Consider the following 26,238-nt stretch of genomic DNA (forward strand, 5'->3'; position numbering starts at 1 on the left):
GTTCCACCTAACTATGGAGACTGGTTATTTGTCTTAAACATTCTTCTCTGTCTACTTATCCAAAGGTCTCTTCTTGCTCTACATCATCAGACTGCATTTCCTACCTAGAGTTAACACTTTGGCTTAGCACCTTTTTGGATATGGTTAATAAAGCATGTTCTTGCAATATTTCTCTTTTTACCTCAATGAAACCAGTGAGGCCAAATTCCCAATTTACTCGGGGTTCATCATTATGGTTTGCAGCAGGCATGCTTTACTAGGTAATTAGAACAGCCAATATCTTAAACAGTTGTTCTATTCTGTCTTGTTGGATTATTCATTCTTCCATTTACACACTTTCCTTTATTTGTACAGAATTTTACATTCCTATCCCTTCTTTTCTATGGCAATGCTTATAATTGTTAGTACTCAATATACATTGAACAACTGTGCTTTGAATGGAGAGACATTTAACTATTTCATTTTGCTGAATTCCAAGTAGCAGATACCTTTTAAATGCTTTCTTTTAAAGTTTTTTCAGGGGGTAACTAAATCACTGGGCACTTCTGTGGTGTCTTATGATGTTCATCTAATGACAGTTGGTGAAAAAATTGCATTTAAATAGCTCAGATATTTAGGCATAAGGAAAGTTTAAAATTTTTCTTAAAAATTAGTAGTTAGGTACCATTTAAAAACGTTTTTCAGTTGTTGCACTAATAAATATCATCACGCTTTTAGGAAGATTTTTATTTGCAGTTTATTTTTGGCTAAAGAATTATAATCCATTTTGTACATCAGTATTTAAATTCCTTCTTCCTACTGTACAAAAGTGGATATTAGTTTTGATTTTGCTTAGTGCCAAGCCATTGTTTTTGTTTTTTCCCAGATAGGTCTGAGTCTCTCCATTATATTTTAATTTGCCTTCAACCTACATGTGAATTCAGAGCAAATTTTTTTCATGATGAGAATTGACTCTTCTTCTAACTTACACTTTTAGCACCGTACTCCCAAAATATATTGGATAGAGGAACTAAAATTCAGGAGTCTTATAATCTGAACTAAATGAAAAAGAAGGTAATTCATTATTCCTGTGGATGAAGGTGGTTTGGAATCAACTATATTCATGTATATTCTCTCTACCTTCCCCATTTCCTTTTCCAGATATGCATCCATTGATTCATGCTATGAGCAATTTCATTCCTATTATGTCAGGCCTAGAGTAGGTGATGAGAATACCAAAAAAAAAAAAATGCACACTCGAGGAGTTTACATTCTATTTATCTAACATTTACACAATAAATACAAACTTATACACAAGATAAATTATAAGTAAGTTCTAGTAGGATTAGTACTATTCTCCTTCCCTTAGGAGAATAGTGCTTGAACTAAAATGTGTAGTAGAGAGTATATTGTATTCATGGGAGGAAAGCCTGTGTAAAGACCAAAAGTTGGGAGTTAATAGTATACATGGGGAGGATAATAAAGAAGATTGATTTGGTAAAATTGTGAAAAGTGTGATAGAGAATAACTTGAAAAGGTGGGCTAGAGCCAGATTTTTAAGGCATTGAAAGAATTTATTTTTTAAAAGAGCTAAACAGGAATATTTGTCAATAGGCAAGAGAGCCACTAGAAATTCTTGGTACCAAGATCATAAAACAGGCATAGGAGACCTGTCCGGTTCTCTCATTGTTAATGTTCTGCCTCTTTAACCATTATTGGCTTTAATTTCTTTGTATTTATTTTGATGTTTTATATTTCCAATGCTTAGGCAAAATATTTCATATGCTACAAACCCATTCTTACTCCATGGCAGGGGACAGGGGAGGTGCAACTTAGACTTTACCTTATCATGCTAAACAATAGCCCAACTTGCCTATCATGTGCCAGCCTCTCTGGTAGGCATTGGATAGAAAGACAAAATTGAAACTGTCCCTGCCTTCGAGGAGCTCATATTCTTTTGGGGAGAAATCTACAAAGTTAAGTGCAAGATAATTTTCATTGACACTGTACTAAACACTTAACAAATAGTATCTCATTTGATTTAATTGAAGTATCCCCAGAAATTAATATTCAGTTAATCCTTTTCATTTTTGCCATTTGCTAATATTTCAGGAAAATATAAAAAGCCAAAATTTGGTCAGTAAATTATACTTTCATTATACTATACATGTAATTATATATACATAATTATACTATATATTTCTTCCTAAAATGAGGTCCCTTTCTTTAACATTATAACTTCTTTACTATTACTCTACATATATTTAGAAAGGAATCATTAAATGTTATGTGAATTTGTTTAAAAAAACATTTACAATGTATTATGTATACAGAAGTTATACATTTGAAAAATTTAGGTGATAGGCTCTATACTCATAACTCTAGACATAACTAGCATAACGTTCTAACCAACTAAGCTGATCGATGTAAACTTTACAATAAATGGAATGTTAGCAGGTATTTAGTCCAAATACCTCATTTGATACTTGAAAAAAAAACTAAGCACCAGAGTAGTAAAGAGATCTGCCCAGAGTCCCACAAAACTAAGATCCCAATCTAAATGGTTTGACACCATGTCTAAGCTGAAGTGGTGGAAACACTGAACATCATAGTAAATCACCAGCATTTAACCACACAAAAGTCCCAAATTCAGGGGATCTAGATGGGCAAGAATTTAAAAAATTATAATATATTTATTGGTTTCTAAAATAATTTTACCCTCTCTGAAAAGGGGGAAGAAAAGGATTCCAGCAGCTTTTAAAAAACTTTATCTACATTGGTCTCCTTCCCACCCCTCCTATGTTTTACAAAGTGATGAGTACTATGAGAAACTGAAAAGTATCTAAGTGCAAAACTGATACTTTCTACAGAGAGGCTTCCTTTGGCAACATGCATTTTCAATTTATTTTTCTTTGTTTTTCATTTCCTAAGAAAAAAGGACACTTAAAACAGGGAATATTTTATACTTCCTGAGAATATATAATGATCTAGTCTGAATGCCAACCATTGAACTTAAATTCATTTAATTCCTTAAGATCTCTTTGCTTAAATAAAATCAAGTTAAAGTATGATAAATATTTTATAAATAATATAAACTAAAGTCCATTGGCTCAGTATTGAATCTAATTAAATGTTGCATATGTAATTAGAGGTAACAAATTCTTTAGGAGTTTTTTGTTATTTGGCATTTTGCCAAACGCTTTTATCAGGTCAGGTGCTTTTAGACTTCTTGTTATATATATAAGGTGCTTTTGATCAGGACAGGAGTTTTCAGAATGAATGCTCTGCCTCTGATTTAGTGTTTCATAGCCAAAATTTAATAGAAATGGAGGTTTTTACATCTTAAGATTTTACAGAAAAGTAGATTTCACACTGACCTTTGGGAACTTCATAAATGTAGGTCAATTTTTCTTTTATTATTTTTTTTTGACATTTTGATGCATGAGGTTATGGAAGTTTTGTACGTGCATTAAAGTTGGTCTTTTTTCTTGTTGAACCACAACTGAGTTTGAAGGATGTGATTCCATTTATGTTTATTTACATTGACATCTCCTTTTAATAATATGTACTATTACTTATTTTTTTTTCTTAAACCCTTAACTTCTGTGTATTGGCTCATAGGTGGAAGAGTGGTAAGGGTAGGCAATGGGGGTCAAGTGACTTGCCCAGGGTCACACAGCTGGGAAGTATCTGAGGCCAGACTTTAACCTAGGACCTCCCGTCTCTAGGTCTGTCTTTCAATCCACTGAGCTACCCAGCTGCCCCGTAATATGTACTATTATTATCTAAGACAGTTGAGTGACTGAGCCTTGCTTTTTAACTATGTGTTGAATATTTTTTTTCTGACTTGTCTCGCTTATTCAGATCTTGCATATTGATTATGATTACCTGGAAACATATACACTCATGTGTACATCTGTGCCTATAACTAAGAACTAACATTTTTATTTTTAAACTTTTAAGGAATGTCCACAAATATTGTTATTTCCAAGTGAACCTGATTTCTTGAGTTAATCAGGAAAAAAAAGGAATATACATACATACTATTTTTTTTAATTACAAAGGCTTTTTAAAATGTCAGGATGATTTATAAATGGCTACAGATTGAATGTTCTAAAGCCAAAGATGAGAAATTTAAAAGAATTGTTTACAGTAATTTCCAGAAACTCTAGGATCCAAGTTTTCCCTCTGTTTTTCATGATGTTTTGTTTTTTTTTTTCCTTAGAAAGCTCTGCATAGTAAACTGTGTTGGAAAATAGGTTAATGTACCATTTTCTGCTTTACTTACATTTATATCGTCTATAGAACAGCTATAAATATCCAATACAATACCAGATTTTAAGGTTTCCTTGAATGTAACCTTTTGACTCCCATTCTATTACCTGGTGACCCTTTTTTGGTTAATATCATCAAAATTCTGTTGACAGCAATAGCCTAGTAGATATATCCCTTTTTTGACTACTTTCATTTAGGTCTCTCTTTTAAACAGTGAGTTAAGTATACCTAAATATTAGCCCTTTGGCTGGTTGTAGTAAGGTGGCTTCCCTCAAACAACAAGTAATATATAGCAAAATATCCACTACTTGAATAAATGTTATACTGCTAAGAAAATCCTTTGGATGGTATTGGTGTTTTGTGGTCCATAGAGTCACAAGTTATGAGATAAGGAAATCTTCCTTATGCCTGTCAAAGAATATCTGGAGTTAGTTGAATTCCTAGCATGGACAGTTAAATGGAAACTTTCCTTCTCTCAGGCCCCATTGTCAAAAGCCCCTTCCTTGTCACAGAATTTAGATCTTTTGGACCATGAATTGCAACACTGATTATAAGAGAAGGACTTCAGGTGAGATCTTCTTAATTCATTTTAAAAATTTAGTGACAACTGCAGTTTAGGATGAAATGTTGACTTCAAGAGGAAGGGACCGAGTCTTCTGTGTTATTATGTAATTCACTTCCATACTTTCATGACTCTGATTACAGATATTCTTGTAATTGTTCTTATACACTCATCAATCCAAAATTATATTTACAGAGATCTGGTTTGCCAGTAGAAGTTTAGGGTAATGAATTCCTTCTAGATCATTGTTCTCATGGAGCACAGAGATGGTGCTGACTTGAGTTTTTGCATAGTACTTCTCCAGTAAATAAAAAAGATTTGGATACTTAGAATCAAATCTGTTTAAAAATTTACTTTTCAATATCCCCTCCATAATCTTCTCCCTTTTTTCTGGTGAGCCATGGGTTTCCCCTTGGCTTCATTACAATTAGATTACAAAATAAAGGAGGGTGGGAGGAGTGTTTTTGAAAATGGTGGGGATAGCCATGCTCTTTGTTTGTCCCTTTGCCATGAAAGTCTCCATAAACTGAGAGTGGTAGTAGTGGAATGTCAGTAGAAAATAACTTTGGAGATTAAACAAATAAGGCTTCAAAAATTGACCAGTTGATCTCAGTCAACCAACTGCCATTGATCTATTATTATATTTTATAAAAAATGGAAGGAGCCTTTAATCTTGACTCGTCTTACCTATTGAACAGAAATGGTACTTTCTATTAAAGTTAGAAAGTACAGCTTTTCACTTAGAAGCAAGGAGAAAAGTTTCATCTTTGACTTAGCATATTGGCCCATTAGCTTTTTATTAAAAGCCTTATGACTTTTTATTAGATCCAAAATGCAAAAACATGAATCTTAATGATTAAAAATAAATCAAAAGTACCATTTTAATTGGATTTGTGGAGAATATACATGAAAAATTAGTTTTAAATAAAGTTCGTCACACACCATAGTTTCAATAGAGACTATGAAGAGAATTTGTAATTAGATGAAATTCTATTTTCTCTCACCCAAACCTTTGTTTTTAATTATTTACTCCAGCATCATCAGAATGGACCATATAAAGTTGTGAATTACAAATATTTCAATTTTGGTAGATTTTAATCATAAAATATATTTGTCTTGGGTCATTGTTGAAAATTCTGATTGCGAATAGGAAAACTTTTATCATTACTAGGTTGACAACATTGTCCCTTCAATAAAGTTAGATTACTTTCTAAAATCCATATATTATCATGCTTGTAAGAATATGACTTCACATGTTTAAAGTAGAAAACAAAGTTCCAAATAAATTAGCAAAAATGAGGAACCTACCAGAGTTTCTATATAGGCTGAAATTAAATAGTTTTTAGATATCAGGGATATCTTGAGTTTTATTTTTTAAAAAATATCAAGTGACCCTTTAGGCTTCTTGAGCTTTCTGATTTTTGTCTTTGTATCCGTAGGACCTAAACATGGTGCAAATTAAACTGACAGCATCTTTAAAAATGTTTTATAATAGTTTCTATAAACTCCGGCATCCAAGTATTCCATGGTATGATGTGTTCTTTCTTTTCATTTCTTTGCTGGAACTCTGCTGGAAAAGAACTTTCTTAATTTAATTAAAATCTGTATAATAATTAAAATGGGTTCAACAAATATAAGAATTAAAAAATTATTGTGGTTTGTTGGTGGCTTTAGTAGCTTTATTACAGCAAGGTAGAGATAGATAGATAATAAAGGGGGAAATGTAGGAAGAAGGTAGGAGATACTGCCTAATTACTGAATGGGAATCTCACCAGCCCATGAGAGTGTCTCCCGCCAGGAGTTTCAACAACCAAAGACAGATGCTGAAGAGGTTGAGCTGCAAAAGGCAGTCTCACACTAAGGAGGCAACAGTCTCACTTGAGTGAGTAAGCATCCCTTTTGAACTCCAGTTTCCAATGCAGAAAACTGAATCTTGACCAGAATCCAAAGTCAAGATCAGGAAGCCAAAATCCAAAGCTTTGTGCAAAAGAACCTCACGAAAGCTCAGAAAAGTCTGAAAATATGAGAATTGTACAATAAATATTTTCTGTGGACTTCCATCTCTTCAGTAGAGATTTGGAAGTATCTTCTTAGTGTATTGTTTTAATTTGGTTTCAAAAAACAGGAAGTTACAATTGTCATTCCTTTTTACCCTTGGAAGTATAGTTTTGTAGTTTTGGCAGCCATATCTGTTAGGAATGCCAGTACTACAGTTTATACTTGACCAGAAATGCTAATGCCCATATTATCACTTGTAAAAAGTTTTTTATGGAGAATAGAAATTTTGTTTCTCTCAATCATGTTTTTTTAGTTTTTAAGAAAAAAAGATGAAGGGATTTTTAAACTGATTAAATTAATAAATATAACATTAAAAATAGGAATGGGGTTTATGATTTTACCTTTCTTAAAATATAATCTTTCTGCTTTGAGTTTGCCTTGACAGAGTTACTCATGCATGGCCAAGTATGAATAGTAAATCAGTTTTGTGCAATGGGAGTTTTATTGGTGGTTATATTGGGGAGACATTTTTTGTATTGATGATGTTACATTTAGCGATATTAAAGTAATTACTATTTCCTCAGAGCAGATCTATTTGACTTTCTGTGATTAGTGCTGAAATCATTGAAATATGAACTGCTGGGGAAATAGTCCTATCACTTCTGCATGGGGGGCCTATTTGTGAGGATAAAATGAGATAATTATAAAATGCTCCTTACCATAATGCCTGGCACATAGTAGGAGCCGTGTTCAATTTTATATGTCCTTTACTTTTCATCAGTTTTAGAGCTTTAACAGACTCAGAGTCCAAACCAAAGACCAGGTTTTATTTGGTCTTTTCACAGTTTAATCATTCTATAGACAGTAACAGATAAATGAATAGTGTTTCCCAAGTTGGAAAAGAAAACACTGCACTCCTTCAAGTCTCTTTCCCTCAGACCAAGATAGAGAGAAGCAAAAATGTTACCTTCTCCAGTCCTGAGAGAGAAAGCAGCTGGGCTGCCAGAAGTCCCCTCCTGGAATGCCACACCCAGAGTGTGTGGCTGTCATAGAAATAACGGTTACAACTGCCACCAGTTGAAATTAACACTCTCTCAGCTCTATTTAAAACTCCACTTCTTCCTCCAGCCAGCTTCTCTGCTTCTTATCTTTAAACTAATAAAACAATACTTAATTTCTAATATCATCCTTGTAAATGGAAAATATAAAAATTATCTGGGTGTGGGTACATGTGTACATGCACATGCATACACAACTCATCATGCCTAATGATACCTACTGCCTAATTATGCCTAATGCCAAGCTGTTTTGATGCTGAGTACTTCTTTGTAAATTCTGGTATAATTTGTACTTTAGGTTTAATCCCTTTCCAGGATTTCCTCCTCTCTCCCCAATCTTATCCCAAAAGCTCATATGGAGGGAACATTGCAGTGGATTTTGAATTAGCCAGGTTTAAGTTATTTGATATTTTTTTTTGAATTGGCAATTGGGCCTTATAAAAGGCCTATCTTTGTAAGAGCAATTATTTTAAAATGGCACATTATTTTAAATAAGCCAATATCAATTTAGTGAGGCCTCTCGTTGTATTAAAATACTTAGATCTTTATGAAACAGTAATAGATTCTAATATAATCTATTAGAAAAGTTCACATTATTTTCCCAGGGTCTTACTAATGGCTTTTAATATCAAAGCCATGAACAGTGTGTGTGTGTGTGTGTGTGTGTGTGTTGCCTTCTTTATCTGCTGCTTGATTCTTCTACCTGAATTGTAATTTTTGCTAGTCTTTATTTACATATTTATTTTCAATTGTTCACTTTGTTTGAACTATTTTAATGGTACTTTTTTCAGAAGACATGTTTTCCATATTTTAAAAAATTTAGACACTTTTTTTTAGTTTAATTAGAATTAAATATCTTGTGCATGTTGTTGTCATACTAATAAATTATTAGATATTTTCTGTAATTCTAGCATCTTAATCTATGCCCTGTAATTGAGTATGAGATAATTACTGAGGAAACAGCATAGTCTGTACAATCAATGCTAAAAGAGAAGTAAGCATTTCCTTAAAATAACTTTTTCCCCCCATTTCACACTTAAAGCCAATAATTTCTGTAGGTGTCAAGTCAGCAATTTACCTATCGTTTACATATCAGGCACTGGCCTATATAAATTCAGTAATAACCTTGATTAAACAGTAAATCAAATTACTGGCATGAGTTTGAATTCTGATCTTATCCATTATAACATTCATTTTTGGTATGATTTTTTTTTTCAAAGAAACATTGTAGTTAATTCTAGGCCATTCTATCTTTTGTTACTGTATCAACATTAATGGTCTACAGATAGCTAGGTAGTTGGTGGCTAAAATAGTTTGATTCTAAGTGGAAAAGGCGGCTATTGAGTGAGCCTTTGGGTCCTTTGAGTGCTGCTTATAATGGATGAATAATAGAAAGAAAATTATTAATATGTGCCAGGAATAATTTATACTAGTATTATCTGCTCATGGCAGAGACACCTAATGTTTGCATGCTATGCAGAATTAAGAGTCTTGTCTCACATGGAAATTTTGCACTCATTTAGAGTTGGCCAATATTCATGAGAAAACGTCATGTTTTACCTGAACCTTGAAGTTTTTTGCATTTATGAGGAAAGGAAGAGAAATTTACCATGTGAGTTATGGTTGAGTTATACCATTGTTTATCTATGATTGCAATGTAGAACAGAATCTTCTATATAGCATTTCTAAGTCAGTTGAAATGTCTGGTTTTTTAAATCAAGGAAACTCCAGGGCTTTATTATGGATCAGGTAAAGAAGCAGAATCTTCAGGGGAAAGACGAAAATAGGGCTTTCCACTTTGGAAATCTGGGGGAACCAACAGTACCAATGCAAAATAATTCCAATCAAAGTAAAATTTCCCCTATTTGTCAAGGATCTAGGGTTAAATTTGTATAAAATGTTAATTCATTTCTACCGTATTGGTTCTTGCTAGTAATTCTTTTAGTTTGTTCTTGTTGAGGCCATTAACTGTGGTTAACATCCAACCACTAGAATTTTATTAAGATTTTAATCAGAAGATAAAAATCCTGGTTTATGAATTGGCAAGATACTGCTAATGGTTTTGTCAGTAATTTTATAAGAAATTCAGGGTTTATGAATTTTATAGGCCCAGGAGGGCAAGCTCCACATAGATAGAAACATACATGCCTCTCTAACTTATTATAGTTGAGGAAAAGAAGAGGGAGGCAGAAGGCGGATCAGGAGTAGTAGAGATAAACTTACTCCCATTAAAAGGGACCTTCATTTCTTTTTATTGATAAATGCTAGGAAAAATAAGACTCAAACAACACTTTTCTATAAACAAAACCATCCTACCTTTTCTTGTAGCTTCAACAAACAAAACAAAACCTTTGATCTCCAGATTGTTGCTTAGAGATTCCTTAAATTAAAGCTTATTCATGACATATAATCAGATATGGTTTTGGGTTTAATTTTGATAATGATGAGAGATGGAATTTTGATGATGATGTAACCTTTCTATTTTGGAAAGCTCTAGTAGAACCCATAGTATCTCTCTGAATTCTGATAATACAAATGTCATATCTGCAGAGGTGATGGAAAGTCTTGTTACTAAGGTGAATGAACTGAAACTTTAATTTTTATTTTTCTTCATGTTGAGTAGAATAGAAGTGGTCACAAGTATGACAGTAACATTCTTCATAGAAATCTTCTTACTTACACAATGCTAGTTATAGCCTTCCAAAAGAAGGTGTAGGACTTCTTGCATTTTTTTTTTTTAAAGAAAAGTTTCCCGTGGTTACATGATTCATGTTCTTACTTTCCCCTTCGCCCCCCTCCCCCAATAGCCGACGTGCATTTCCACTGGTTTTAATATGTGTCATCGATCAAGACCTATTTCCAAATTGTTGATAGTTGCATTGGTGCGGTTGTTTTGAGTCTACATCCCCAATCATGTCCGCATCAACCCATGTGTTCAAGCAGTTGTTCTGTGTTTCCTCTCCTGTAGTTCTTCCTCTGAATGTGGGTAACATATTTTCCCATAAATCCCTCAGAATTGTCCTTGGTCATTGCATTCCTGCTACTACAGAAGTCCATTACATTCTATTTTACCACAGTGTATTGGTCTCTGTGTACAATGTTCTTCTGGCTCTGCTCCTTTTGCTCTCCATCAATTCCTGGAAGTCTTTCCAGTTCACATGGAATTCCTCCAGTTCATTATTCCTTTGAGCACAATAGTATTCCATCACCAGCATATACCACAATTTGTTCAGTCATTCCCCAGTAGAAGGACATTCCCTCATTTTCCAGTTTTTTGCCGCCACAAAAAGCACAGCTATATAAATATTTTCGTACAAGTTTGTTTATCTATGATCTCTTTGGGGTACGAACCCAGCAATGGTATGGCTGGATCAAAGGGCAGGCAGTCTTTTAGCTCCTTTTTGACATAGTTCCAAATTGCCAGCCATAATGGTTGGATCACTTCACAACTCCACTAGCAATGCATTAATGTCTCAATTTTTCCACCTCCCCTCAAACATTTATTACTCTCCCCTGTTATCATTTTAGCCACTCTGCTACGTGTTAGAGGTGGTACATCAGAGTTAATTGTTTTGAATTTCTCTAATTATTAGAGACTTAGAATAATTTCTCATGTGCTTATTGATGGTTTTGATTTCTTTATCTGAAAATTGCCTATTCATGTCCCTTGCCCATTTATCAATTGAGGGGAATGGCTTGATTTTTTTTTTATATAATTTATTTAGCTCCTTGTATATTTGAGTAATTAGACCTCTGCCAGAGTTTTTTTCTTGCATTTTTAAAGTACGTTAATATTTTAAAAGATTTGTGATTTAGTAAATGTAGTTACATTTTCCACAGATCTCCATGTTTAATGAACTGCTACACCCTTTGCTCCATCCCAGTCCTAAAGTTATCACTTTTTGCTGACTTTCTGGAGATGAACCTCACCACACTTAGCTAAGCTAATTCTCATAGAATAGACATCTGCCCATATAATAAAACCTTTCACATTGACCAAACCTTCAAGAACCCAATGATGCATACATGACATGATGAAGAATTGGAGTTATACTTTTAATAGAGAGGAAATGGAAAATAGACATAAGTATTCTTTTTGATTGGCTTCCTACTAAACGTCATTTGATTGTGCTGAATTTGCAGGTTAGGCCTCTGCTTTACTAAAATAATGACATTTAAAATCTAGATGTCATGTGTTTTGGATTGATTTTTGATAGACAATACTGCGTATTGGCTCCAAGGCAGAAGAATGGTAAGGTCTAGGCAATGGGGGTCAAGTGATTTGCCCAGGATCGGTCACCCAGCTAGGAGTGTCTGAGACCATATTTGAACCTAGGACCTCTCCTGTCACTAGGCCTGGCTCTCAATCCACAGAGCTACCCACCTGACCCCTGCTCTCTGCCTTTCTGTAATAAACAGGAAGGTAAGAGTTGGTAGTGGTGGTGTGTAGTAATCTTCCATTACAAAACAAACTAACACCATTCATTAATTTCCTCCTCATTGAAATTTTTAGGTTTCTTTCTATCTCTTTCCTTTTTCTACATACTTAATCTCCAGCTTCATATTTATTGGTTTGTTTTTTTCCAACTAACATGAAAAGTTCTTGGGAAAAGCAAAAAAACCCAGTTATCATTGTCTTGGATTTGTGCATTTACTATAGTACTTTTGACTATTTTTTAAAATGTTTTGATGTTTTTGTAAAGTATAATTCTTGCTTCCTAATAAACTCCACCCTTGTAACTAAGAAGCCTAATGAAACAAAGCAAACCAACATACTAACACCGTCTGACTGTATACTTTATTCTACACCTGTAATCCATCATTTCTCTACCAAGAGGAAGGAGATAATACTCCATTGTATATGTCTGAGTTGACACCATTTTCTCAACCTTTTCTTCTCTGTTTAGATTTTCAGAAGAAACAACCAGATGATGACTCCACTCCCAGTACAAGCAACAGCCAATCAGATTTGTTTTCCGGAGAAATGAACAGTGACAACAGCAATACCTCTTTAACTACACCGACTGTTAACTCCAACCAGCAACAGCTTTCGACAGAATTGAATGTAACTTCCACAGGCAAAGAGGAGTGTAAGTCCCTACCCCCCAAAGTTGAAGAAGAGTAGAGATATAGCAGAGCCTCTGACCAATTTCCATGTACTTTTCCTCCTTTGATATGTAGGTCCAAATAGGAATACAGGAAACTCTAGGGTTGTGTTCTTGGGTTAATATTGAAAAAGTAGTAGAAATTACATAAAATATAGGACTCATTTTTACTACAAAGTTGTAGTAAAAATTTTTTACAGTAATTACCAGTTGAAATTTGCAATATATCTGGTTTTCCATAGCTTATGTTATGGAATAAAAGGGAAGTATATGATAAGGCTGCAATATTCTAATCTTCCATGTTCTCCCCTTTGGAGAGAAAGGGTAGTCCTTTTGTAGGATTGGGAGGCAAGAGCATCTTATTCAAGTCCCCAGCTCCATAAGCAAGGAGCCACTGATTTTTTGAGCAAGGGAAATGCCATTATTATGGTTTTGTTTTTGTTTTGTTTATATGATTGCAAGGATGAGAGAGAAGAAATGAGTCAGAGATTAAACATTAGAGTTTCAGGCTTGGGAAGACTTGGAGAATGATTGTGTTATTAAAAATGTATGTTTGAAAGAGTATGTATACACATACACACACGTACACACATTCTATGTGAGACCATCTAGATAGCATTACATAACAGGCACTTGAAATTTGGGAGTAAAAATTTGAGGGGAAATTTGGAGCTACAAAAAGGCAAAAATTGAAATCCTGAACCTAAATGACAAATTTACAAAGTGGCAAAAATAAGGGGCTCAGTGGATAATGCACAGGATTTGGAGTCAGAAAGACCCTAGTTCAAACCCAGCCTCAGAAACTTCGGAGTTATACAACCCTGATCATGTTACCTTGCTTGCCTCAGTTTAATTCATTGGTAAAATGGGGATAATAGCACCTACCTTCCAGGGTTGTTATTGAGAATAAAAATGAGATATTTGCAAATCACTTTGCAAACTTTAAAACATGATATAATTGATATTACTGTTCTTAGGGGTAAAGAGTAGAAGGGAGAGGTAAGAGTTTTGCCAGGGATGGCTTCATGGATAATTTCTCATGATGTAGTGTCAAAACTGTGAAGGGGGGAGGCAAGTTCTTAGGAGGGCTCAACCATCACAATCATGCAAAGATCAGAAAGAATAGGACCCAAAAATGCCATTTATTGATTGGGGTGTTATTAATGACCTTTGAAAGAAGAGGTTCATTAGACTGGTTAGGGTAGAATCCAGATTTCAAGGGATTAAAAGAGTAAATGAACAGGAAAAAATAGATACAGAAGTCTAGTCTAAGAAATCTGGCAGTTACAAAGGAGAAATAGAGAAAGTTAGAAGTAGGACTGGACCTGGGTCTGTGATGTCATTCTGAAAGGGAACTTTCAGGTGAGGACACTGAGAAGCTTAAGGGACCTGAACCTAGGGTCTTCCTGGCTCTCTAGAGAATATTCCTCTGGTTTGAGGAAGCAAATTGATGAACGGTTTTGCTGTTGGGTTTTATGTTTGTATTTAATATAAAGCAGAGCTGAGTGTATTTCTAGACCCAAAGAAAAAGCCAATAAACCCAGGGAATTAATTGTTGCTGATTTATCTGTGAGTAAAAGACAACTTTTTGATGGAGTGTGAAGAGCTCCAGACCTGGTTTTTAGAGACCAAGATTTGATTACCTCTCCTGGCATTTAAGTGTGACCACAAGTAATTCTCTTCATCTCTGAATCTTTAGTCTTATCTGTAAAATGGTAGTAATGCCAGATTTCTTGCTTCTCTGGGCTGTTATGAATCCCAAATATAAAGCTCTTGGTAAACTTGGAAGCACTATTTAAATGTCACCTCTTTATATTACAATTGTAATTACTGGGGCCTTCTGTAGGAGGCTCTGTAATATAAATGGAGGAATAATATAGGTAAGAAAATGAACTTGGAGAAGAAGGGGAAAAATGGATAAAAGTAGAGAGATTTTGAGATGGAGTGGGGTTACAATAGATATGCTATCATAGGGAAGGCCCAATTTTCAATAGAAAGGAAAATGTGGAAAATTGAACAACATAATAAATGCAATAAAGGACTGGGTGGGTAATAGGTTGGAAGGGTGCTAGGGCAGTATAAAACTGAGATGAATATGAATAAACGACAAAAGAAGTCAAATGCAATGTTATTCTGTTAAAGTAGCAAGTATTAATAGGGAATAAAAAATTGAGTGAATGGAAAAACAGAATCTAAGATTTGGAAGGGACCTTTGAAGTCATATGATCCAAGCCATTCCTGATCAGAACTCCTGGTCCCAATTTTCAAGGTATTCTGGATTAATAAGTGAAAAATGAGGAATTGGGCATACTAATTAAAGCGTTAGCCAGATCACATGTTCCATTTTGTTTATTTTATAGTGGTAATCATGTGTCCCAACTTCATGTTTGAGTGTATAGGTAGTACTTGAGACTTCATAGTAATTAGTAATTTCTGGACTGTCAATCCTCTAGATTAAAGTTATATATAAACAAAAGCACTGAATTTTATTGTTGGTAGTGAGAAAAAAAGAATACATTAATTCTATCTGTGAATGGAGATTGAGGGATAAATGAATACTTTGTTCAAAAAGTAATAAGAGGGGGGCAGCTGGGTAGCTCAGTGGAGTGAGAGTCAGGCCTAGAGACAGGAGGTCCTAGGTTCAAACCGGGCCTCAGCCACTTCCCAGCTGTGTGACCCTGGGCAAAGTCACTTGACCCCCATTGCCCACCCTTACCAATTTTCCACCTGTGCGACAATACACCAAAGTACAAGGGTTTAAAAAAAAAGTAATAAGAGGATTTGTTGAAATGTCTGCTTTGAAGGTCAATTAAATCAAATTAACAAAAAACATTCAAAACAGGAGAAACCCAAGATGATATTGTCTCTTTTACATAGAGCATTCTTTCTTCACAACTTTCCTTTGCCCTTCTTTCCAAAAAGGGGCTTCTTTAATATTTTTACCCTTCAAGTAAACATGTTTAAGAATTTTAACACTTAAAATATTTGGGGAAAGGGAAGCACTCATCATTTTCTGTACCATTTTATAAAAAAGAAGATATTATACAAATGTAGAGCAAAAAAAACCCTTACATTTACTACTTCTCTCCTGCCTACAGAATTTTTACCAGAAGTTTGTGGTTTGCAGTTTCCAATCCTGTGGAAGCAGTAACCAAGTTGTTCTTAATATGAGATGTTTAGAAAAGGGGAAATGCTATAAATAGAAACTGTCTGGTCACCTACAGTAATGAATGAATAGCATTGTTTTTGTCACATTTTTCTGAATCATTACATTCTGTCTTATAAAGTAAAGGTTTTTTGGAGTATTTAGGTGTGCTGTAAAATATTTAATCATCTTATAGGTAAGACAAGCACTGATGGTGAAAATAGCCACCAAGAAAACTGAAATGGAAGTGAACATTATCAGTGTTGGAAAATTTTAGTTATTTTTTTGTGATTAAAGTTTATCTTTTGAAAATTCTGTTTTTGACCAACTTTAATAACATTCAAGTTGGCCTTGCACGTGATAGGTGCTTAATAAATGTTTGGTCACAGTGGTCATAATTGAATTATGAAATTTATTGTTATTTCCATAGGGCCTATTCTGATTGTGCCCTTCTCATTCTTTCCAGGGTGTCCCTCTGGCAATAGACTAGTGAAGCTTGGTGGCATAGATAGACAGGCAGACAGATAGACCTAGAGTCAAGCAAACTCGAGTTCAGATTTCACCTCTGTGACACTACTAGTTGTGTGAGCCTGGACAGGTAACTTGACTTCTTCAGTTTCCTCCTTTGTAAAATGGATGTAATAATAACACCTACTTTTGTTTCAAGGATCAAATGAGGTAATAATTGTAAAGTGCTTAGCACAGTGCCTGGAACATAGTAAATGGAGGTATGGTGTTGATTATATATTATGTCTTGCCTTTTGGCAGGTATTTCCTTAGATCTTAGGATAATGTCTTAGACTTCAGTGGCTATGTTAGATAGATCCAGATCTTTCTCCTGAAAAATTAATAGCATTGCTGCCATTGGGCTAATACACATTTTGCTGTTTTCCTGTTGTTGAAATTCAAGACATGTATATGATAGAAGAAGTATTTTAATTCCTGATCTTTCAGTAATAAAACCAAATTTTTCTCTTTAGATAGACTCTGCCCAATCCAAGAGACCCGATATTGGGGAAATGAGCTAGTAGAGCATTTGGAAAATACTACCTTTAAAAAAAAAATAGGGCAGCTGGGTAGCTCAGTGGAGTGAGAGTCAGGCCTAGAGACAGGAGGTCCTAGGTTCAAACCTGGCCTCAGCCACTTCCCAGCTGTGTGACCCTGGGCAGGTCACTTGACCCCCATTGCCCACCCTTACCACTCTTCCACCTTATGAGACAATATACCGAAAGTACAAGGGTTTAAAAAAATAAAAAATAAATAAAAATCCATTATAACTTCCTACTGGGCTTGACTCCAAATGAAATATAGTGGTGACATTTATTTACAGTTCTCTCTGTATCTCTTTCTTCCCTTCTCTCTAATGAAACTCAAAGCATTATACAGTTTATCAGAGATAATTATACAACAGATGGAGCTTTTTTTGATATATAATAGTCTCAAAGTGGAAAATTCTTTCCTATAATGAAGAATGCCCAAACTTGAAATGTCTATTTTCATTTTAATTTAAAGGTGGTTTTTTCCAGTACAATTATTTATCTTGTTGCTAGTTCTATAAAGCATACAGCTTTCATTAGAACCATGTTTCATTAGAACCAAGAAGATTGATAATTTGCAGTACAGTATGATGATGTACAGCTACATGCTGCATTGAAGAGAATGACTGTAATTTCAGGGGGAATCAATGTATGAGACCATTAAGTTAATCCCTGTCAAAGTGTAAAAGGACTAAAGCATTCAGCAGTGTTTTCTTATAAGAATTATTCAAGATGAATTATTTCTTTCCCAATTCCTCTCTTCTGTAATGCTAACTAGATGGAACTTGTTTAAATATTCCAATTGTCATCTTAAGATCTATATGGTCATAATAGAAACCATGTTTAGACTTTGATTTAAAATTGACACATCAAGGCACCTTTCCATAGATATCCAAAATTTATCATATTTTGCCAGAGGCCTATTAATCCATGATACTAGGTTGATATAGAATTTTTTTTAACCAGGAGGATTTTCTCAGTAATTTTTCTAAGTATTTTTTATTTCTCATTTGATATTATCATCTCCATTTCTTGTATTATCCAGATTTGTATAAATGTCTCCAGATTGGTATTTAGGGTGTGATAAAGTGTCTAAAGTACATCAGGATAATGAGAGTCTTTTTAAGGGAAAAAAAGCCTAATAGAAATATTATTTATATGCAGCTTAAACTTTTATATTTTTAGAGTGAGGAGACAGGAAGAGGTTTAAACTTTGCAGTTTTCCTGAGTAAGGGCAGTCTGAGGCATGAGGTGCTATAATCCCTTTCTGTCTGGTCAGTAGGACTATTTTCCCAAGAGATTCTATCTGCTGGCATGGTTCCCACAGGGACAGAGAACAATAATAATGGCCATTTAATCAATTATGTCTACAGACACAAATCTTGTTCCTAAAATTGCCACCCCTATCTCACTTGTCCCCTAAGGTTTTTAGTTTTGGATAACAGAAACAGATATAGTTCTAGACTCTTCATTCTCACTTTAAAAAAACATTTAGGATTCAGAACTAAGACAGATTTTATCCATTCTTCTGATTTTACAGGTGATGAAACTAGATCCCAAAGACATGAAGTACATGTTACAGTATAAAGTAAAAGTTATAGTAATGGTAACTAGAAGAGTGGGGATTCTGACTCATTTTCCTTTTCTTTTTCTTTTTTTTTAAGGTATTTAATACAATTTTAATTTATTTTTTATTTGTTAAAAATATTTATTTGTTTATTTGGAATGTTTTTTCCATGGTTATATGATTCATGTTCTTTCCCTCCCCCAGATTTCCTAATTGCAAACCTTATGTTCTGTTATATCACACTTCTATGTTTTGCTACTTATGTGACTTCCCTCAAAATGGAAGGATAGAGTAAGCTTAGTAGTCCTATATTGTAATGCGAAAATTTTCATCATGTTTAAGAACCTCCTGTAACTTACCACTGCCAAGAGAATTATTCAGACACCTCAGTTTGGCATTGCCACAGCTTCCAGGATCTGTTTTAGTTACTTTTGTTTCCTACTGTACTCTAACATGATTATTGGTGATCCTGGCTAATCTTTTTATTATTCCCAGAGTAAACTACTGCTTTTCCCCTGCCTAGAATACCTTTCTGCCCTCTTCTCTGCCTACCTACTCAGATTTTTTTTTAATTTAAACATTTATTAATATTCATTTTTAACATGGTTACATGATTCATGCTCCTACTTTCCCCTTCACCCCCCGCACTCCCCCCACCCTTGACCAACACACATTTCCACTGGTTTTGTCATGTGTCCTTGATCAAGACCTATTTCCAAATTGTTGATAGTTTTGAGTCTACATCTCCAATCATGTCCACCCCAACCCATGCGTTCAAGCATTTGTTTTTCTTATATGTTTCCTCTCCTGCAGCCCTTCCTCTGAATGTGGGTAGCGTCTTTACCATAACTCCCTCAGAATTGTCCTGGGTCATTGCATTGCTGCTGGTACAGAAGTCCATTGCATTCGATTTTACCACAGTATATTAGTCTCTGTGTACAGTGTTCTTCTGGCTCTGCTCCTTTCACTCTGCATCAGTTCCTGGAGGTCTTTCCAGTTCACCTGGAACTCCTCTAGTTTATTATTCCTTTTAGCACAATAGTATCCCATCACCAGCATATACCATAATTTGTTCAGCCATTCCCCAATTAAAGGGCATACCCTCCTTTTCCAGTTTGTTGCCACCACAAAAAGCACAGATATAAATATTTTCGTACAAGTCTGTTTATCTATGATCTCTTTGGGGTACAAACCCAACAATGGTATGGCTGGATCAAAGGGCAGGCATTCTTTTATAGCCCTTTGAGCATGATTCCAAATTGCCAGCCAGAATGGTTGGATCAGTTCACAACTCCACCAGCAATGCATTAATGTCCCAATTTTGCCACATCCCCTCCAACATTCATTACTCTCCCCTTCTTTCATTTTAGCCAATCTGCTAGGTGTGAGGTGATACCTCAGAGTTGTTTTGATTTGCATTTCTCTAATTATTAGAGATGTAGAACACTTTCTCATGTGTTTATTGATACTTTTGATTTCTTTAACTGAAAACTGCCTATTCATGTCCTTTGCCCATTTATCAATTGGGGAATGGCTTGATTTTTTTATACAATTGCTTTAACTCCTTGTATATTTGAGTAATTAGACCCCAGAGTTTTTCATTATAAAGATTTTTTTCCCCAATTTGTTGTTTCCCTTCTGATTTTGACTACATTGTTTTGGTTTGTACAAAAGCTTTTTAGTTTAATATAATCAAAACCATTTAATTTACATTTTGTAATTTTCTCTAACTCTTGCTTGGTTTTAAAATCTTTCCTTTCCCAGAGATCTGACAAGTATACTATTCTGTGTTCACTTAACTTATTTATAGTTTCTCTCTTCATATTCAAGTCATTCACCCATTCTGAATTTATCTTGGTGTAGGGTGTGAGATGTTGATCTAAACCTAATCTTTCCAATATTGTTTTCCAAATTTCCCAGCAGTTTTTGTCAAATAGTGGATTCATGTCCCAAAAGTTGGTCTCTGGGTTTATCATACACTGTCTTGCTGATGTCATTTACCCCAAGTCTATTCCACTGATCCTCCTCACTGTCTCTTAGCCAGTGAATTCTATCAGACATTCAAAGAGCAACTAATCCCAATACTATACAAATTATTTTGATATGATAAGCAAAGAAGGAGTCCTACAAAATTCCTTTTATGACACAAATGTGGTACTGATTCCAAAGCCAGGTACATCAAAAATAGAGAAAGAAAACTACAGACCAATCTCCCTAATGAACATAGATGCAAAAATCTTAAATAGAATACCAGCAAAGAGACTCCAGCAAGTAATTAAGAAGATCATCCACCATGATCAGGTGGGATTTATACCAGGAATGCAAGGATGGTTCAACATTAGGAAAACCATCCACATAATTGACCATATCAACAGTCTAACAAACAAAAATCACATGATTATCTCAATCGATGCTGAAAAAGCCTTTGACAAAATACAGCATCCATTCCTATTGAAAACATTGAAAAGTATAGGAATAGAAGGACCTTTCCTAAAAATAATAAACAGTATATATACCTAAAACCATCAACAAATACCATATGCAATGGGGATAAATTAGAAGCCTTCCCAATAATAAGATCAGGAGTAAAACAAGGATGCCCATTATCACCTCTATTATTCAACATAGTACTAGAAACACTAGCAGTTGCAATTAGAGAAGAAAAAGAAATTGAAGGTATCAAAATAGGCAAGGAGGAGAGACTAAGCTATCACTCTTTGCAGATGATATGATGGTATACTTAAAAAATCCTAGAGAATCAACTAAGAAGCTTTTAGAAATAATCAACAACTTTAGCAAAGTGGCAGGATACAAAATAACTGCACATAAATCATCAGCATTTCTATACATCTCCAACACATTAAAGCAGCAAGAAGTAGAAAGAGAAACACCATTTAAAATCACCCTAGACAATATAAAATACTTAGGAATCTATCTACCAAAACAAACACAGCAATTATATGAAAACAACTACAAAACACTTTCCAAACAAATATATCTAAACAATTGGAAAGCCATTGATTGCTCATGGGTAGGACATGCTAACATAATAAAAATGACCATTCTACCCAAATTAATTTACCTATTTAGCGCCATACCTATCAAACTACCAAAAAACTTCTTTACTGAATTAGAAAAAACTATAACAAATTTCATTTGGAATAACAAAAGATCAAGAATATCAAGGGAAATAATGAAAAAAAAATGTGAAGGAAGGGGGCCTAGCAGTACCAGATATTAAATAAACTATACTATAAAGCAGCAGTCATCAAAACAATATGGTACTGGCTACTCAGATTTTTTTTATAAACTTCATCACCCATAAGCCTTACCCAGCCCACATTCACCTTTCATTTCTCTGAATTCTTAGTAGTACTGCTTGTCTGTGCCACTAATTTCGAAGGGAGGAAACAGGTATTTATTAAATGTTTACTATATTTCAGGCATTGTGCTAAGACATACTGTCTCATTTGATTTACTCACTAATTTTGACTTTTGGGTATATTTTGTTTCTGCAATGAAATTTTAATCTTTTTGTGGACAGAAGCTGTCTTGTGTTTCTTTGATATCTCTATATATTTAGGATTGGATTAGGAGTTGCTTTCACAGAGGAACAAATTTGAAGAACGAACCACTTCCAAAACAGATTAAGTAGAGGACATTTTTAAAAGTTTCTCATCATATTCTTGTGGAAAGATCATAATACACTTTTTTTTTTTAAACCCTTACCTTCTGTCTTGGAGTCAATTGACTCCAAGGCAGAAGAGTGGTAAGAGTGGGCAATGGGGGTCAAGTGACTTGCCCAGGGTCACACAGCCAGGAAGTGTCTGAGGCCAGATTTGAACCTAGGACCTCCTGTCTCTAGGCCTGGCTCTCGATTCCACTGAGCTACCCAGCTGCTCCCCCCTTCTCTCTCTCACACACACACACACACACACACACACACACACACACACACACACACACACAGTACACTTTTAAGAGTAATCAAAACTGATTGACTGATAAGACCCAAAGATTGTTGACACTGTTTTGGATTTATATTCCATTATCCACAAGTCTTTCATGCCTACATCTATGTTGATAAAAATAATGATGTCATGGGAGTAGAAATGCCAAAGCAGGGGCAGCTGGGTAGCTCAGTGGATTCAGAGCCAGGCCTAGAGACGGGAGGTCCTAGGTTCAAATCCGGCCTCAGACACTTCCCAGCTGTGTGACCCTGGGCAAGTCACTTGACCCCCATTGCCCACCCTTACCACTCTTCCACCTATGAGCTAATACACACAGAAGTTAAGGGTTTAAAAAACCAAAAAAAAGGAAAAGAAATGCAAAAGCAAAACATATGACATCACATTACATGTATTTATGGATGTGCGATTATGGGTATGGGTTTAGGTTTTAAAAAATTTCTCTATAGCAAAAATGAATAATATGGAAATAGGCATCAAGTGATAACATTTGTACAACCCAGTGGAGTTGCTTATTGACTCTGGGAGGGAAAGAAAATGAATCATGTAAACACTGCAAAATATTTTAAAATAACATTTTTTTTAAATAAAGTAAAAAAAAATGATTTTGTCCTTTAATAGAACAGGAGAGAGCATTCCAGCAGAGATGTTCAAGCTATCAGTCCTTCTTTGGTACATTGTTCTTTATCCAATATCAATAGTGTAGTTAAAAAAAATCATTTTTATTAGATTTGTAGATAATGGAATTTGAATGTAAATTCATTTCAGTAGGCTGAAGCAATAGAATGAAACTTAAGATTAAATTAAATAGGAATAAATATAAGAGCTTCACTTGGGTTAAAAAAATAAAATGTACAAGTATGAGAGGAGTATAGTGGATTACTTGGTTAATGGTCAGATCATGTAAAAATACCTCAGGATCCAGTTGAGTGCAAGTTTCTTCAATGATATGTTATATCAGCTAAGATTTTTAGATTTCTTAACCTTAATGATCTTATGCTGCAATAATAAAAATATAATTTCTTGAGCAAAGCTGTTTATTGTATCATTTTATTCTGTCCCCGTTGTCCCTCATCTAGGTGCCAGTGGGGGAAATGTTTTAGAAGGGACACTAGATAAGCAGAAGTTTATTAAGATGAATAGGGAACTAGAAACCATGCCATATGAGAATGACTTGTTTTATTTAGTACCAAAGAGAATTTGGAACAATGGGTTAAGCAGATTTCACCTCAACCTGTGTTAAATCTTTACAATAATTCCTGCTTTCCAGTGTAGAATAGGTCATTTTTGTGGGAACATGATCCCCCTTTTATTGGAAGTTTTCAAGCAAAGGCCAGATAGCAAATTATTTGGGGATTTTTTTTTAGATGGAATCATAGTAGAAGTTTGTAGTAGCTATTTTTTTGGAGTAACATTTTCAAAGACTTCTGGTAAGGGTTTTTTGTTTGTTTTGCTCAAATTGCTCTTGTTCAAGCAACCTGCCTGTGTTCCCTATTCATCTGTTTGGTACTATAGCCCCAGCAGCTAATGAATGTAGTCATTTCTCTACTGGAATTTGAGGTTAAATATTTTACTTGAATCATTCCTTCAGTGTAAAATGACTGAAGTCTGAGTTTAAAGTGGCATCTCTTTCCTGTCCGTATATATGACTGCCTAACTGGAGCAGGCAGGTGGGCAAGTCTCAGTTTGAGTTCTTTCAGTATGTAGGTTCCTCCTGGAATAACAAGCAAAGACTAGTTCATTTTTTGCTACAGATATACAAGGCTGCCCTTGAGAGTATGCAAGCATACATGGCATGACTTCGTGAAGCTTACTTTAGAGTTATTTCATGTAAAAGCTTTTGCTGGATCTCCTAGAAGGGGATTATACCCATAAATTGTTTTACTGGCTCGGTATTTTTAAATGGGTTGAGACGCTTATACAGCTTTATTCTCCAAGTAGATATTTTTTATGTGCTTATTTTAAAAGATGTTCTTTACTTTGCTGAGAAAGTAAAGGTCAGAGTGAACAATCATCTAATACAACTTCAGTCTCCCACCCCGACCCCCACCCCTTAGATGTTAGGCTCTTTTTTGTTTTTCTTTTACCTGGATGAGAAGATTTACTTTTGTACTTGTTTGAAACAGATTCTAAACTTTATAATATGACAGAAATACCAGGTTAGAAACAGAGTGTTCTACCATTGCAGCATCTTGTTTGACTTTGTAAAGGGTTCCCCCTTTTGCTTTATGTGGACTTATTTTAATGACGTGCTTGAATGTCTTCACCTTACATTGTGAAGATGTCGGCACCAAAAAGAAAATAAATGTTCATGGAATTGATGAGCATGAGTATCAACGAGCTCTTTTGTTTTTCATTAGTTTTGAAGATGAGGATTTGAATTCAATTAGATGGAATAGAAATATCTATTTTCCACTCTTTGGCACATGTTTTGGATTGGGTTTTTGGGGATGGGCAAGATAAGGTAAAAGTTATAAATTTACTGTTCTTATACCTAATGTGTGACTTTTTCTATGGATGGTGCCCAAAGTAAAGCTCTTATGGTGACATCTCTCATTACTTCCTACTGATGGACAACAGCTATTTTACAGAAGGCATAGGAAAGTCAGGAAACTTTATTCAGAATTCTTATTTTAAAGCCTTTCTAATGGTGCCTGGGGTCTAAATGAAAGATAGCCTTTTCTATTTTTCTCTGAAGTCTTCTGTGAAGGGCATGCACAAAGCCCTTTCCCATTTAGAAGAAGGTCATCGCAGTCCTCTCTCAGCAGACATGTTCAGAAATTCTGAGGACACTCGAGGGCCTGAGTATACTCTGCCTTTGACTGGGTCAGAAGATAAAACCTGCTTCGGTATTAATGGGCTTCCATTGATGTTGCCATGAGAACCATTTCTGTGTTTCTGGAAAAATCCAAACATGGAAATCTTAATTTCTTCTAAATGTCTAAATCGAACAGAATAGCTATGGAAATTGGTGAAGCGACAACCAGATGTTTTACTATACTCAGAAGATTGTCTGAAAACATAATTAGCCCGTTTGTATTCTGATCCTCCAAAATAAACATTTTTTTTCCATTCTAAACCACTAGATGGTAGCATACTTTATATTTCACTTACTGTCATATTTGGAATTGACTTTCTATGTACCTTTTAACAATCTCAAGATAATTAGTAATTCATATTAGATCAACTAAGCAATGAATTCTTACTGTGGCTATACATTTTACCTGGTCAGCATCAAATATTCATAAAAGTTTCAAGCTGATGATGCTGTCTAAAAACAGTTTGAAAAGGGAAACTGTTTAGGGCTTGGATTCTCATTGAAGCAAATGTTTAATGCTTTCGTTCTTCCTTCCATGAGCAAGTGATGTAGTGTCCTGATTTAGCGATGTGACTTCAGAATTTACCCATCATTCCCTTTGGTTGCTTTTTCAGTAAAAGAAAAGGCAGTTTCATTAAGAGAATAATAAGCATTCCTGACCATCTTTGCCAGTGGCAGTGACCATTGCCTGCTAAGAAAGTCAAGCTGTCAGGTAGAGAATATAAG

General features: G+C 34.8%; 1 protein-coding gene across 1 annotated transcript in view; it reads left to right on the forward strand.

Moving 5' to 3' along the window:
• ZFAND3 (zinc finger AN1-type containing 3) overlaps positions 1-26,238 on the forward strand; it is a 333,357-nt gene that overhangs the window by 221,028 nt on the left and 86,091 nt on the right. The window contains exon 3 of the mRNA XM_044674376.1: positions 12,780-12,962. Within this exon, the coding sequence (XP_044530311.1) occupies positions 12,780-12,962 (183 nt within the window). The remainder of the gene's footprint in view (positions 1-12,779; positions 12,963-26,238) is intronic.

Source organism: Gracilinanus agilis, chromosome 4 (assembly GCF_016433145.1).
Source record: "Gracilinanus agilis isolate LMUSP501 chromosome 4, AgileGrace, whole genome shotgun sequence".
NCBI classification, from domain to species: domain Eukaryota; kingdom Metazoa; phylum Chordata; class Mammalia; order Didelphimorphia; family Didelphidae; genus Gracilinanus; species Gracilinanus agilis.